The sequence below is a fragment of the Clarias gariepinus genome, chromosome 22, assembly GCF_024256425.1.
Source record: "Clarias gariepinus isolate MV-2021 ecotype Netherlands chromosome 22, CGAR_prim_01v2, whole genome shotgun sequence".
Taxonomy (NCBI): Eukaryota; Metazoa; Chordata; class Actinopteri; order Siluriformes; family Clariidae; genus Clarias; species Clarias gariepinus.
The window spans coordinates 16836868-16852856 of record NC_071121.1 but is presented as its reverse complement, the minus strand read 5'-3'; the positions used below and the strand labels follow the sequence as shown (position 1 = coordinate 16852856).

At 36.6% G+C, this 15989-nt stretch overlaps 1 protein-coding gene across 1 annotated transcript in view; it reads right to left on the bottom strand.

Moving 5' to 3' along the window:
• Positions 1-2926: 2926 nt before the first annotated feature.
• Positions 2927-15989, bottom strand: part of plxnb1a (plexin b1a) — a 58968-nt gene continuing 45905 nt past the window's right edge. The window contains exons 22-38 of the mRNA XM_053482680.1: positions 15174-15350; positions 14461-14609; positions 14265-14365; positions 13956-14173; positions 13683-13861; positions 13374-13440; positions 12513-12659; positions 12158-12323; positions 10546-10649; positions 10159-10243; positions 9882-10054; positions 9569-9729; positions 8669-8816; positions 8473-8537; positions 6504-6579; positions 6260-6334; positions 2927-5241 (exon numbers count right to left, since the gene is read on the bottom strand). Coding sequence (XP_053338655.1) covers positions 5137-5241; positions 6260-6334; positions 6504-6579; positions 8473-8537; positions 8669-8816; positions 9569-9729; positions 9882-10054; positions 10159-10243; positions 10546-10649; positions 12158-12323; positions 12513-12659; positions 13374-13440; positions 13683-13861; positions 13956-14173; positions 14265-14365; positions 14461-14609; positions 15174-15350 — 2196 coding nt within the window. The 3' untranslated portion in view covers positions 2927-5136. The remainder of the gene's footprint in view (positions 5242-6259; positions 6335-6503; positions 6580-8472; positions 8538-8668; positions 8817-9568; positions 9730-9881; positions 10055-10158; positions 10244-10545; positions 10650-12157; positions 12324-12512; positions 12660-13373; positions 13441-13682; positions 13862-13955; positions 14174-14264; positions 14366-14460; positions 14610-15173; positions 15351-15989) is intronic.

The following is a 15989-nucleotide window of genomic DNA, read 5'->3' as shown; positions in this document are numbered from 1 at the left end:
TGCATTGTGTGTGTTGCAGAACTGAAATGAGAGAAGGAATAAATATTCCCCAGTAGAGAGATGAAGATGGCAGCCTTCTTGGCACAGACCCTCTATCACCAACCTGTGAATGCTTATTATTGCGGAGAGATCAGGGCACAAACAAAATGGCAAACAACAACAACCTTTAGGTGATATAATGCAACAGAGCAACAAAAGAATAAGAAAACCAATAGTTTAAATGTCTACATTTTAAGACTGATGTGTATTGACTTGAGCTAAATTGCTAGTAGGTGTGACTGAGTGTATGAATGTGTGCATGGTCCTCTATAATGGAATGGTGTCCCAGTCAGGGTGTATATTCCTGTCCCATATCCAGGACCACCACCACCACCATGACCAGGCAAGATGATTCCTGATGATGATTGTATGAATAAATGAATGAATGATTATGTTGTTTTAAAAAAATTGCACATAATTGAATTTAATTATTGAGTGAACTTGAGAATCTTTTCTCACCCTTTGTTGGTGAGCTTAAATATAAATGGTCTGACCCTAGTGACATTGTTACTACAAATAGAAGTGGCAGTCTTTCAAATGGAGAAGTCTTATATAGGTTACTGCTATTTCAATAAACTATAAATACACAGTAAATAATCGAATGCCTATTTCACATATTGTTAAACTTTAAATACTTTGATCCTCCTGCAACATCTTGGAACAATGATTAAAAATAATAACATTAATAATAATTGTATACTGTTAAAGTTTTTGTTTATTTAAAATTACTTCATGAAGTATAAAATCCTCAAAATCCTAATAAAAAAATAACTGATATTTATATTATTCTGAATATTGTACTATAAAGCTTCCGTCATGCAGAAAGCATGCAGACACTCGTGCTGTTCGTTCAGCTAATTTTACACACATCAGTTTATCACAAGGTCATATTTTAGTTCAGGGTCCTGAGTGACATGACCTCACACTTTGATCTAACTGTACTGGAGATTCCTTACATGGTAAACACAACGTCTCCTTTTTAGCCACAGAACCCACATGGATACATTTAGCACATTTAGGAAACAGATAATGCATAAATAAATAAATAAATAAATAAATATTTCTGCCAGATGTAAAAGATACTAATATTTTTTTCAAGTAAAGTCTAGACGTTATGTTGTTAATGTTAGTGCTGACCTAATGTGAGAGATGGACTGTTCCACAATGGAACTGTAACTACAAATGCACACACACTCTCTTCTTTAGCTTGAGATGGACCTCGGAATAACCAGGAGAGTCTGGTCACATGGTGTAAGTGGCCTAGTCAGTGTGCGAGAGTGTAAAAGCTCAGAAAGCATAAAGGACACTAAGTAAAAACAAAATTTTTAGTTTTCCTATAATTTTGGGTACATTCCATGCCTGTTGATAAGTATATATTTATTGAAAGAAAAAAAAGTAAATATATTTTACCTATTAAGGGAAAGCATGTTATGTGCATCCTATGCTTTATACCCAGATTGAAAATTGTCAGAATATTGCAAAATTTTTATGATTAACAAAATAATAAAAAAAATTGAGCTAACAACTACTTTAATTTATTTCAACAGTGTTTTTAAATGCATGTTAAAATGTTAAAAAAGATTTTCACATTTAAATAATCATATTGTCTTTTATTGTTTTCATTGTTGTTTTTATTTTTAATTTCTGTTACTAACAGTTCTGTAACTCAAAAATGATTTGTTGTAATGCCAAGTGACCAGCATCACTTGATCTCCTTCTTTCCTGCGGCTTACATTTCAAACACACTGTTTTCTTTCATCAAAGAAAAAAAAATAAAAATATCTTTGTTATATGTCAATAATAGCTCATTGTCATTGAGTATGACATTTAAACCTACATTTTACACTACAAAACATAAGGTTGAAGCCCATTCCCATCAGTGTTTGATAGGTTGTACATCCTGGCAAGATTTTCTGCTCGCCATAGTTTTTAGGTGTTACAATTACCATACTCTCTCTCACTCTATAAGAAGCAGTCTCTCCTTTCTCCTCTGATTTCACCACTAAGGCATTTGCACCTGAGCTGCTGTTCACAATTTTTTTTTGCACCATTCTTTGTAAATTCTAGAGATTGTTGTTTGAAATTTGCAGGAGATCAGTATTTTTTGAAATTCAAAATACTCACACCAGCCCAAAACATAGTGCCAAGATTTATGCTATGGTTACTGAGATCACATTCTTTTTATATACTCTTGTTTGATGTGAGCATTTTCTGTCTTATTGTATACTGGCACGATTTTATACAGTGTGATGGTGCCACATGATTTGACAATGAACAGGTAATAAGCAGGGCTGAAGCTGTTCCTGTACCGTATGTATGTTCAGTCCATTTGTGCATTTAGAACAAACCTTTTAGATACATGCTGATTAGTGCATGTGCTCATTATTGTATGATTATGGTAGTGCTATAATAATTTATGCTGGTCTGGCCCACTTGACATTGAACTATCTATGTTTGATCTACACTATATAGGCAAAAATATGACAATTGCCTTTTTGAATGTCAACTTACAGATGTAGTTTTACTGTTGCATCTTCTGAGAAAGGTTTTCCACTAGATTCTTCAGTATGGGCAGGAAGATTTGCTCATTCAATAACAAGAGCATATGTAAGGTCTGACACCGATGTTGAGTGAGGAAGCCTGGGATGCACACAGCTTTCCAGTTGATCCCAATGATGTTTAGTGCAGTTTTTCAATGCCAGACTTGACTTTATGGAACATATCATTCTGCAATAGACTTGGGCATCTTAGTTCAAATGAAAGAAAATTCAATGTTATATTATATAAATACATCTTGTACAATTTTAGGCTATGAGCTTTGTGAGTGTGATAATCATGTGTCCACAAACAGGAAGCGGCAGATTATTAAATAAAAAACAGACTCCTAACAGCTTTATTAAATTGGCAGTCTACATACATAACTTCAACTTAACAGTTCAGAAAGTGTATGGCTTATTACATCACTATGTAACATAAAAGCCCAGGTAAAAAGGACAGTGTGAATATATATGGTAAGCAAAAACAGCTCAAAATTACTATATGGATAAAGCATGTTTTACAAAATAACACTGTAACTTTCATGTGTAGTACAGTGAAATTAAGACATACATTTGTAAAAAAAGAAAAAAAAAGAAAAAAAGAAAAGGCAATTAATTAGTCATGGGGGTCCAGAGCAATTAAAAAGAGGCTCAGAAATCATTTTACGGGAATTTGGTCTTCACAAAAATCAACTGCTAGCAGCTAGTCAGAAACAATATAAATAAATAAATAAAACAATGTGGCACGTTCAAACAGTAAGCAGGGTTGACACAGTGGCTGCTTTACGCATTAATGGACCTGTACGTTCATCTCTTGTTCTTTAAAAGCAACAATGAAATAGATACAAAGAGTTAAAAGATGGCAAACAGTTCATGCATTCGAAATGATCTTAACTATGGCATGCTGTGCTTTACATGGATCCACTGATATATCATTTGATTAATTGCAAGTAAATTCCAGTTGAAATTTTATTTTCATTTTCATATAAAACTGCACAAAAGTAGAATATTCAACAGGTCAATAGTATTTTAAGCCATAAAGAGAATGTGGATAAAAATTTCTTGTAACTGAGCCTTTGGTGTGTGTGTGTGTGTTACATGGGGAAACTAGGCTATTAATACTGAACGGTCAATGATTACCGTGCCGAAATTATAACTGAACCAAGGTATATTAACTAGAACTACGATGCATAAGAACAACAAACTGTAATATGACATTAAAACTTTGAAGTTAACTTTTTTCTTTCTTTTTTATGAGAAGCAAATGGATATCATCATGCAGTGCGGTGTAACTGTGTACTGTAAGAGCTTTATGGCACAGAGCTTGAAAAATACAGTGCAATGTTATAAAGGTTAGTATTCAGAAATTGTGCTCACCCTAACAGTTATGCATAGCAGTGTTGTGGACATGAAGTGACACCAACTACATTTTCTTTCTAATGCTGTTATTTCTTCAAAAACCTCTTTTCAGAAGTAGTGGTATTTCAGTGGGCAGTCTTTGTTCCATTACTTCTGATGCATATGTACAGTAGTTTTTTTGTTAAGTGCATTTTATCATCTTACATATATTACTTGACAATATATTGCCATTAAATGTCCTTTTAAATGTGCCAATGCGTCTTTTAAACAGAAAAAGAACTTCTGCTTCATTTACCTTCACACTCGTTTGCGTAAGCGATAAAAACATTTCTCTATGCCTGAAACTTTAACATTATTTTCTGCTTTAACATTATGTTAAAAAAATGGATAAGGCTAAATGTAGCTTATTGTACATTGTACATTATATTAAACATCAGAAAGAGGAGGCGTGATGTCCAAACATACCTTTTATTTTGCAGTAGCTGTTGTCGTCAGGCTCGTCACTGTTTAAGCACTGAGCACTTGCATGTGTATATTATGTTGTTTTTACTGACCGTGCAGTACCAATACATGCAACATGTATGGTTTTATTTCAAACTTTTCTGTGTGTTACTGTACATTAAAAGGTCAATAAATGAGGCTTATGTAGGTACAAAAAAGGGATGCTAGGGTTTTTGAGAAATAAACCATATGTGCAGTGTTTTAATAAGACATTTAAAGATCTCCTTGTTTCTTTAAAAGGCTAACAAGGAGTTAGGACATCCCTCCAAAATTAGAGGAAAAAAACACAATAAGCTCCTAAGTGCAATGAAGAAACTTACAAAAACAACAACAAAAAAACAAGATTACATCATCCTAAAATCTTCTGAATGTGTTCTCAAACAGTCCAATGGAGATGCAGACAAGCCTGCTAGCATATTACAAATATGAAGTTTCAGTAGTAAGCAGGTAAGCAGCAACAATCCAGCTGGAACTATATCTTAACCTCTTTCAATTTGAACAGACTAGATTTGTTGGACAGACGGCTGCAGTGAGATTCGCTGTCCATTAATAAAGAAGGTTAACACTCAAATATCATTGTAGTCACTTCCCACAGAAGCCCCCATCTGTGTGATCATGTTCCTGGACGTCTGAGCGCTATCTCTGTCCTTCACTCTTGTTTCTTTTTCACTCTCCTTAAATTTCAGCCTGACTTAGCAGGTCAAAGGTCAGTAACTTTATTCTCCACAGCTGCTGCAATCTGCTGAAGCCTATACCCCAGCTGCATCTTCTGAGCAGTCAAGTCTTCCTCTAGAGCAGCGATTATCTGGTAGTGGGAGAGAGAGAGAGAGACACAGTGAAAAATTAATGCAGTTAAATCAATTAAAACCTAGAAACTATAAAGTTTTCACTCAAATTATGTGAAGGATCATAAATGTTTGTTAAATGGAAACTTGGACGAGGCTAGCTCTGCCAGATACACTGCCCTCATCTCATTTGCCAAGGGGGAGGCATTATAAATATTTTTGTAATTAATATAAAATTTTTATGTAATATATTTATAAATTCTAATTTATTCCTTTATATCTTTACATTGGTCAGAAATCAATAATATGTTTACATTTCATACATAGAAGGACCCGAAACAAGTCTTAGAAAAATTTCTGTCTGAGCAGTTATGTGCCAGAGTACGGCACAGCATCTAGCACTTTATTGGACGAGTTTAACGTTTTTTTGCCCCATAAGTTAAGCGTTGCTATATGCTTCTTTTTTCGTATTTATAAGTTAGGCATATAATATCACTGATTAGCTAGTCATCTTACTTTTAGCTTTAAGCTTTTAACTATTTTAACAAACTATTCTCCCGTCAATGATGAGTACTAACACTAGTTTTAGATATTTGTTATATGTGAAAGTTAGCTAAACTTAATCTAGTATATTTTCCTCAGTCCCTGCCCAGCCAAACCCTGACGCCACTGATACAGAGAATGAGTTAACTAGTGAAAGTTCTCAGGTAAAGTCACCCAGCCGGTCAATATTCAGTCATCACTGTCCGATAATGCTAACAAAGCACAGCTAACTAAATTTGTGCACTCATTAACAGAATCCAATTTTATCCTCCTTTTGACAACACACCTTAAGTTGATCTGAAATTATTTCTCCAACTCGATTAATCTGTATTTAAACTGACTATATTAAAATATATATAGAATACTGTATATACTGTAATACTATATATTGAAATCTGTTGCTTTGCTGTTGTTGTTCTATTGTTGATATGTTGCTGTTTCTTTTTCCTCCTGATTTTTTTTATTAAAACAGACTGGATGCCAGTACTATCCTACCTGATCATAATATTTGTTGATGTACTTGTATAACTCATTTAAGGCCACTAGATGATTCACGTCACTTGAGTAATTCTGCAAAGGCATAAAAGGAAGTATGAGAAAAATGACAAATTAAGCTTAAAGAGCAAATAGTCCACAGATAAACAGATTCACGATGTAATTATTCATTTTATATTTAGCTTATTGGCAATGACAAAAGAAGTATCTATCAGATTAGAAAGAGACAAGAGTTCACACTTACCCTGGACAGCTCTGCCAAAACAGAGTTCATTTCTTGGTCACTGGCAGTAATGTTATGCTTTATATCTGCATAATACCTGTAGAAAAATAAGAATTCCATCAGTGCAAAACTGGTTAATTAACATGTTAATTCATATCGGTCATTTTGGGCTTAATTGTACTTGTTGATTTCATGAACACTGGTTTAATGCAGGTGCTGAATAATGCCAATATTGTATCAAAAATACTACAATCAAAAGTTGCAGCCTTAAATATATATCCTGAAATACTTTCAAAAGATATATAGCTTATTCATTTAAGAGTAATCTAACAAAGCAAGTCTTATGCCAAACCCAGTGAGATGACGGAAGTTTATATTTTGTAAAGTTACGGTTTTGTCCCCAGGTAAACTTTTGTAGCCAATTAAAAGAAGAAAAATCCTTTACTGTCATTTTGGGGCAAATATCTAAGTTGCAGGCATAATTTTGAACTTTACCCCTTAAAGGTTTTATTCTATTTAAATTTATTTAATAACTGAGTCTTGTGTTTTGTGAGGTACTTCCTTTTTTCCAACCCTACACGCCAAATTAATGAAGCTCTGTTCATAATGCTTTCAAGATACAATATGGGACAGATTGCCATTTGAGATGACATTTTGAATAAAATATTATGTTGCTATTTACATAGGGAAGGGTATGCATATTCAAAGTCAGCTTATGCCCCTGCTTAAGGCTCACCCCACTCAGATTCTACAAATGATCTGTGCATAGTTCATGCCTTTAAATTCTGATTAAATTCTAATCATATCAAGCTCTTGAATTTAAACATTAAAAATTATGGGACAGAATATATAGACTGCAAATTTCAAATGTAACATAAAAACTAGACAATGAAAAAGGAAAAGAAACTATCATCTTGTATTTAATTCATGATGTATTTAATTCTGACAATGAACATCTAATACGAGTCTTGAATTTCAGCTTGTACACTCCCTGGTCACATAATTAGGTACACTTAGCTAGTACTGGGTTGGACCTCATTTTGCCTTCAGAACTGTTCATGGCACAGATTTAACAAGGTGCTGGAAACATTCCTTAGATATTTTGGTCTTTAATGACGTGATAGGACCATGCAGGTGCTGCAGATGTGTCAGCTGCACAAACATGATTTAAATCTCTACCACTGGAGATTTTCTCTTTTACAGACCATTCACTGTTAACCCTAGAGATTGGTTGTGTGTGAAAATTCTCGTAGATCAGCAGTTTCAAATACTTGGACCAGAGTGGCACCAACAACCATGCCGCATTGAAGCCAATTAAATCACCTTTCTTAGCCATTCTGATGCTCGGTTAGAACTTCAGCAGATCGACTTGACCATTTCTAAATGCATTGAGTTTTAAACAGTTTGAACAGTTATAACTAATGAAGTTGCTATATAATATACAATGCTATGTGGACTATAGGCTATTCTATTATGCTTTTAATTGACTATGTTTTATTAATTCAATTTGCTGATTTTTAAAGAAAGCAAAAGGCTTACCATACTCATATGCCTATAGCTCATTATAAGTACAATGTTTGAAAATTTGGAAAAATCTCCTTGACAGAGATTGTCTCATTATGCCTACAATGATGGCTATTCGTACACGTCTGGTTACATGCTAACTGCCTCTCTTACTTAGCTAACTTAGAAAGGTGAAGCTAATCTAATTCAGATAATGTCTCTGATTAAGATGATGTCTGTGTTCTCTGTTAAAAAAATAAAAAAACTAGTTTCCTTGAGTTTCAAGCGGACAATACTGTTAATAAACTGTCATGTTTATGCATTTATCACTGATCTGCAAATTATTTGAGTATATAAATTATTTTATAGCCTTAAAAATTTGGGGTCAGAATCACAAAAAGTCTGAAACACTTTTGGGGACTCTAAACTCAAAATGAATAATTTTCACATACAACTCTAAATAATAAGAATAGCAGAAAACATTTACCTTTCCACCATCTGTTTGTAGCGTGGGATGTCTCGAGCGTACAACAATTTATTAATTGGAGAATCCTGTACAAGAAAGTACAAATAAAAAACAAAATTGTTTATTAAAAAGCTACGTCTAATATATTCCGTTCTTTTGCTTCAGTTTGCTATCTGTTTAAAACTTTTGATGCCACAGTCCTCCCTGATTGGCTCACCCTGCCCAGTTTGTGGTCAGCGATTGTACAGGAGTCCATGAAGGTCTGAGCGATAACAGACAGCACTGCATCTACATTGTCTGAGGTCGGAACATCAAAGATGAATTGTGGGTTCTTCAAAATATTGATCCAGAACCTCAGTGGGAGACTGCAAAGCATTCATACACAGATAATGAACTGTCAGTTTATTTTTGGCACAGTGTGACAGACTCACAACCAAAACACAAAGTTGGTGCTGATTTTATTTTTTTCATGTTATACATATAGTAGAAACATTGTGTGTGCCAAAGAAGCTAATTCTGAAGTTTATGCAACATGGAAGTGATCATTCTTGCTTCCCCAAAAATTTCAACTTGCTAACTTGCTGCCGTTTTGGACAGATGATTTTATATGTGCCCTAAAATGGCCTTATTTCAGTGTTATACTGTCTCGCTTCAAATTGTAAAAATATAAAACGCAAAGGATTCATATTTCGTATTAATACAAAAATTGGTGTAAGGTTCTAGAAGCACATGACCTGCAAAAAAATTGTAGTGTCCGTAACCACGTCAAATTCATGCTGCAACTTAACAATTTTGCATTTAAGAATATTACACTTTTTCAGGTTTATGTCTTTTCATGCAAAATCTAAACTGGCCAAGTTCCATCTGAATCACAGTTAAAATCGTTAAAAGATTTGAATTCAGAAAAGTTGCGAACACTACATAAAATTGTATTTAACAAATGTGTTTTTTTTTATCTGAAAAAAATATTAATGTGCATGCATATTTACAAAAAAAATCCAAGCATGAATAAGGAGATAAAAAGCATTAAGTATTACGATCCTTTTTAGCACCAACACTAATTTTTTTTGGCAACAGCTTTTATTCCTGCTAACACAGTATATCACGGAGCAATTACCTGTTTGTCTTCCAGATGTGGATGGTTTCAGGGTCAGTAATATTATGGTGTGCTGCTTGGGCATCCAGCAGATCAAAGAAATATTTCACAGCCAGAGGAACTGGACGACTGGTACTAAGAATCACGGTGAACAAGTCGTCTACAAATTTTTGCAGTGTGCCCTGCAACACAGAGACTCATGTTAGTGTATGTATGAGTTGCTACATATTGCTAAGTATGCTAAGTATGCTACCTTTAAATATTATGTAGCGCATGTTAGCATTGTTAGCAGATTGTGTGTGTGTGTGTGTGCGTTTATGCGTGTTTGTACCACCTTCATGGACAGCAGGCGCGTGAGGTAGATCTCTGGTATGGCCTTGGCTCGCTCTCGCTCTCTTTCTCTCATACTCCCTCGTCTGTTTTTGGACAGTTCTGGCTCTTCACTGGCTTTCTCCAGATGCCACAGTCTCATGCCATCATCTTCTCCATCTTCCAGCATTGGGGTTTCTGACAAACAGACAAACAGACAGAGGGTATAAAGTAGAGTAACTTGGTTATGCTATAATATTAATATAAATTGAAATGTCGGAGCACTGTACTGGAAGACTCACTCTCTCCTGGTATATAGTCATGGCTGTCACTGTGGACATTTTTGGACTGTCGTGATACAAGTGCTACTGTGGCACCATCAGGAACCTGACACAGTAATCAAAAACAATGTATTTTCAGGATTTGCAAAACAGCAAGTTTATCAGCTCTTTAACTATAGTCATTGCTGATACATTAAAATTTGAAAAAGTTAAGGGTGATACTTAAGACGAAGCTTCAATTTTTAAGATTTCTGTGTGATATTTTATGCTTTTATTTTTATTTAAATAAGTCATTAAAATAGTGGATTACATCGAAACTGAAAATAAATTGAGTTTATAGTGTATACATTTTTTTACATAACATGTAAAATTTAGACATAACATTACACTTAATAACAAAGAACGGACCTTGTAATGCTGCAAAGTGTTAAGGCGTTTCCATGATCCCTGCACCACGGACGTCAGGTCTTCATCGGACAGTATTAGGTGTCCTGCCGTCCCAGCCCTCCATTCTGTGTTAGCAATGAAAAGGACACAATATAAACTTCTCCTTCTTGAAGACACTGTACAACAAAACAATGTTGATATTCAATCTAAGATTAATCTAACAATGACTCCAAAATTATATATATAAAAAAAAATATGTAGATAATAGAGATGAACCGATCAATCGGCTAATGACCAGAATTGGCTGGATTTCAGATAGATTGGCCGTGACCAGCTGATCAGCCTCAGATATACTGTAAACAATTCTATGCCGAGCATAAGAGCTTTCAAGCCTCTGCAAACTCTTAAGTAAATTCTCTTCTTCTCCCTCTCTGTTGAGCTACACATGTTGTTCCTGAGCTGCCAGTGATCCAGACTCCCTCTGCCCTCCGGACCTGTCTGACCCATCCTGGTGCCCCGCTTCTGGTTGGAGATCTCGTCACATGGATGCCCCGTGTGTCTCTTTGGGATGCGTCTGGTGTCTGGGGATGATTCTCTCTACCTAGAAGACGGTTCTGGCCTCGACTGGTGTTGGCAACTGTTTCTCTGGGGACTTGACAGTTCGATATTTCAGGACTGGAACTTCCTACAAGTCTACCTGGGTCTTCAATAACTTAACATCAACTGTTATGAATGCAAATCAATTCCTGCTTTCTGTTTCACCCAAATGAGGATGGGTTTCCTGTTGAGTCTGGTTCCTCTCAAGGTTTCTTCCTATTACCATCTCAGGGAGTTTTTCCTTGCCACCGTCGCCCTCAGCTTGCTCACCAGGGACAAACTGACCATTTTGATTCATACAAATTCACATTTCATACAAACTTAAATAATTCTTTTGACTGTGTAAAGCTGCTTTGGGACAATGACAACTGTTAAAAGCGCTATACAAATAAAATTGAATTGAATTGAATTAGTCTAAAACTCCTTTATTACACTTACACTAATCCTAAAACACTCGGCTAATTAGTGGAAAATCACATTCGTTATACGTGAGAAGCCACACCCATGAGCTCACTGTCAAGTTAAGTTTTGAGACTTTGGAGGCATTTGAGGAGGTAAAACTGAACTACTTTCAACTTTTTTTTACATATGTTCATCCTATGTGATAGAAGTTAAGTATTTGCTAAGTTTGTTGTAAGAGGACAGAGATGCCTGCTGCTTATTTAAATGTTTACCTCTTGTATTTAACGTTAGTTTTTATTGTTTAAATGTCCAACTTAGTTTCGAAGTGAGAAAACCAAGCATAAGTATTAAAGCATAAGTGATAAAGAGATAAAATGTTATGAGGAACAGGGTATATTTTATTACTCTTTAAACTTTTTTTTTTAAAGGTTTAATATTGTTATAAAATTGGGGAAAATTTTTAGGATATTTTTAAAATTGTGATACCTCCAGAACTAAACCAGCACCTAGGCATTGTGTTAATATCGTATCGGGTGGTGACTGGTGATTTCCATCCCTACTGATTACGGTAGCTGGCTTGTGAAAAGAATATCATTACGTGAGTTCACAGGGCTACAGTATATTAATTGATTACCTAAGTGCACTGAGTCTGTGGAGGGTCTCTGAGAGTATGATGTGCCCTTAGATGTATGCTCCAGGATCTTCTCCTTCACTTGTGTAATGGTGTCACAGTCCAACACTTTTACAGGAACCGTCTGAGACTCAGTTGTTCCTCCACTGGTTACCAGGACATTTAGTGTCTGAAGCACAATTACAAAACAGGGGGTGGATGTAAACAATGCTTTGAAGCATATTATCCGGTTTCAAGTCACTTATGAATAGTAAAAATAGCTTTGATAAAGTAATTATCTGTGATTCTATATATGACTAAAGTCAAACATGTGACTATGTTACTAAAACCTTTATACTGTGTGTACAGTATTTCTTACCAAGATGTGGTATTCCACATCATCGCGCAGCAGCCGGTTGTCATTAAGAGTGTATTTGGCTTTGCTGGTTACAGCATCCACAGGGCCCTTCTCCACCTGGTGTTTTATGGCTCGGAATAACATATAGAAAGACTCGCCTGCGGACTCCTGTGTTACATAAAGAAGGTGAATGAAATACAATACACAGCTCAGCTCGCAATACTGTATAAAGCAGTTTTAATCTAAGTAAAAACTTCTGAGCCTTGCAAGGAAGTCACATGTCGTCTGCTCACTGAAACCCAAGAGAAGCCAGTCTTCACCAGTTTTCCAGACTATACTTTTGTCACTATATATTGTCATTTTAATTCTATATACAGATACACTTATTTTAACTATACAAGTTCAACTGAGAAATAAACTCTTCTGTGTTGCTGTTGTCATCTTTCTCTATTTTTCACCGTGTATTTTGCAGTGAGTGAAACAGCGCCTCCCTAAATTTCACGTGGTAAATGTGTGGTGAAACTGTGTACTGCACTTCTACTGTCCGAAAAAAGGAAGTGCCACCTTGTGGTGCTATGTGGTACTACATTTGGTATCACATTACTAAAGTTCTGACTGTGACAGTACTGTATATTGGATAGTGTCAGAATAAAACAAAAAACATCGAAAGTGAAATATCTAGTGCACAACTCTACTTATGTGAGGGTTTAGTCAAATTCTTATTAATGGTTTAGGGGAAGCTGCAGATAGAATATAAGTGTACTACAATGGACAACGATAAAAAGAGATGACGTCACTTGTTCTGACTTTCTTTAATCAGATTGCTAAACTTAGAGCTGCATATTCCTTAGAAGGAAAGTGAGGTGAATATATGCAACCTACCCTGAGGAATGAATAAAGACAGATGGACATCCAGTTGGTAAGCAGCTTCTCTACCACTGACTCAGTCCTGCAACACAAGTGAAGAGCAGCTGAAATGCAGCGTATGGTGCCAAGGCTTCTAAAATTAGTGTTTCTAATAGCAGTGGACATTTGGACAGAATTTTATTATTTATTATTTATTATTTTTCTAATCACTTTTGCTTAACATGGACTATGTGAGAAGCAAGGTGGGCTTTTAAGGATGGCAACATAGACTTTTCTTGACAAAGACGCTTACTGCTTAGTTTATGATCAATACTGAGCACTAACCTGCGCAGCATGAGTTTGGGGTTTTTGGTGGTGTACTGCTCCACCAAGTGACTCATCAGAGTTTTCAAAATGTCTGTGAAATACTCCAGCTTTTCGTGCAGTGCCACTGTGAGGAGGGAGGCCACGTTCGCACGGTCCCGTGGAGAGAATGTCCTCTGGCTCTCCAAAGTGTGAATGAACTGCACATACACACATGCACATGCATCACTATGCAGGAATTCTATCCTATATTATGTCAGCTGTAAATAGAAAATACTGTGTAGAGGAAGTTACCTTGATGAGGAACAGCTTGCTGTTCAGTAAATTGGAGAGCTGGATGAGGCCTTGCTCTACCGTTTTCCGGCGACAAGCTGGCACATCCAGATCTCGCTTCAGTGGTGACTCCCGGTGGCCGGGGAAGAATATTCTCTCTGCGTAATTATGGTAGTCAAGGAAGGGAATCCCTGATCCTACCAAGTCACTAGACATGTCCATCATCTCTGTCATCAAATCTATCAATAAAGACCAATATTTAGATTTATAACATGGGCTCCGCCAACATTACTATACATGTATATACAGTATACATTGTGCAAAGATTACCAGTGAACTCCTTTTTGCAGCGATCTCGCACGCTCGTCTCTAGGTTCTCTAGCTGAATCTGAACTTTCTTGTAATCCCTCAAAGCCTGTTTACTTTTCCTCCTTATGAACACACATACATTCAACACAAACATGTGCATAAGCATGTACACAAAACCATCACCTACTGTACCATAAGAATTGACCAGAATTTGTACCTGTATATAAGCAAGATGACCAGTACAATAAGAGCCACGATAGACGAACCAACTCCAACGCCCACCTGAGCTTCCAGAGGAAAAATGGCCTGGCCCAGAAAGTCATACTCCACTTTTCCCAGTGAGAAGTTCAGGTTCCCCATCTGTACCTAAACACACATAACACAGGATGCGCTGTAATTGGAAAAATATATCCTACTGATTTGAAAATTCGAACTGGTATTGTAGGCCAAAGTCGAGTCATTCATGTGAAATGAAGCACATTCAAATAAACAGTACACAAAATAATTTATTAGAATCTACTAATAATAGAGGAGAGGATAAAGCGGTATAGAAGACGAGTGAGTGAGAGTAATAAATGAATGGGCAGCATGGTGATTTAGTGGTGGTTTACACGTCCAGGATCTGGGTTCCAGGCCAGGTTCCATGCCCACCTCTGTGTGCCTGGAGTCTGCATGTTCACCCTGCGCTTAGTGGGTTCCCTCCGGGTGTTCCGGTTTCCTCCCACAGTTTAGAGACATGCAGATTAGGCCAAATGGCGTTCCCCAAATTGCCCGTAGTGTGTGATTGAGTGAATAAATATGTGAGCAGTGGACTAGCACCCTGGATAGTGTGTACCCCACCTATCCCAAGGGGCACCCAAGTCTCCTGGTATAGGCTCCAGGCCCCTCGCCTATAAGCATAATCTAGTGAAGCAAAAGAAGATGACTTACTGTGAACTCCAGCTGATGATTTTTGGCTTCTCTTATCTTTTTGGCAAACATCGACAGCTGCTTAGCAGAAGGCTCGCAGTAAAGGTGGTTCCTGGTCAGTGTTTTTACAGCACACACCTCCCCTCCGATCAGAGCCACAACCTCCTTCTCAGACATGGCCAAATTCAGATTCTCTCCCTACACACACGTCAAATCCCAGTTATATGTTTTCACTTAATTTATATATACATATTCGGTACTGTGCAAAAGTCTTGAGTCACCCATTATTTGTTCATATTTTATGTCCAAAGATGCAGACTTTTAAGTCTTTAGGAATACACAGATCGACCATATGATGACCACCGCCTAATATTGAGTAGGTTGCCCCTTTTGCCACCAAAACAGTAATGTGCTGTATGTTCTAAATCCTTTCTATTGGAGCCAGCATTAACCTTTTCAGCAATTTAAGCTACAGTAGGTCTCGGAATACATGGGCCAGCCTTCAATCCCCACATGCATCAGTGAACTTTAACTGCCATGACCCATCACCATTCAATGGTTTTTACTTCCTTAGACCGCTTTTGGTAGGTCCTGACCACTGCTGACCAGGAACATCCCACAGTGGAGTTGCACTGATCCAGTACTCTAGCCATCACAATCTGGCCCTTGTCAAAGACACTCAAGGCTCACTGAAGGGGAGCAAAGGAATGTCTGTGTAGTCTGATCCAATAGATGAGCTACTGTAGCTCAAGTTGTTGAAAAGGATAATGGGTTAATGCTGGGTCCCATACAAAAGTGATAGTGATCACCGCCTAATATTGAAGTTTCAATTCAATT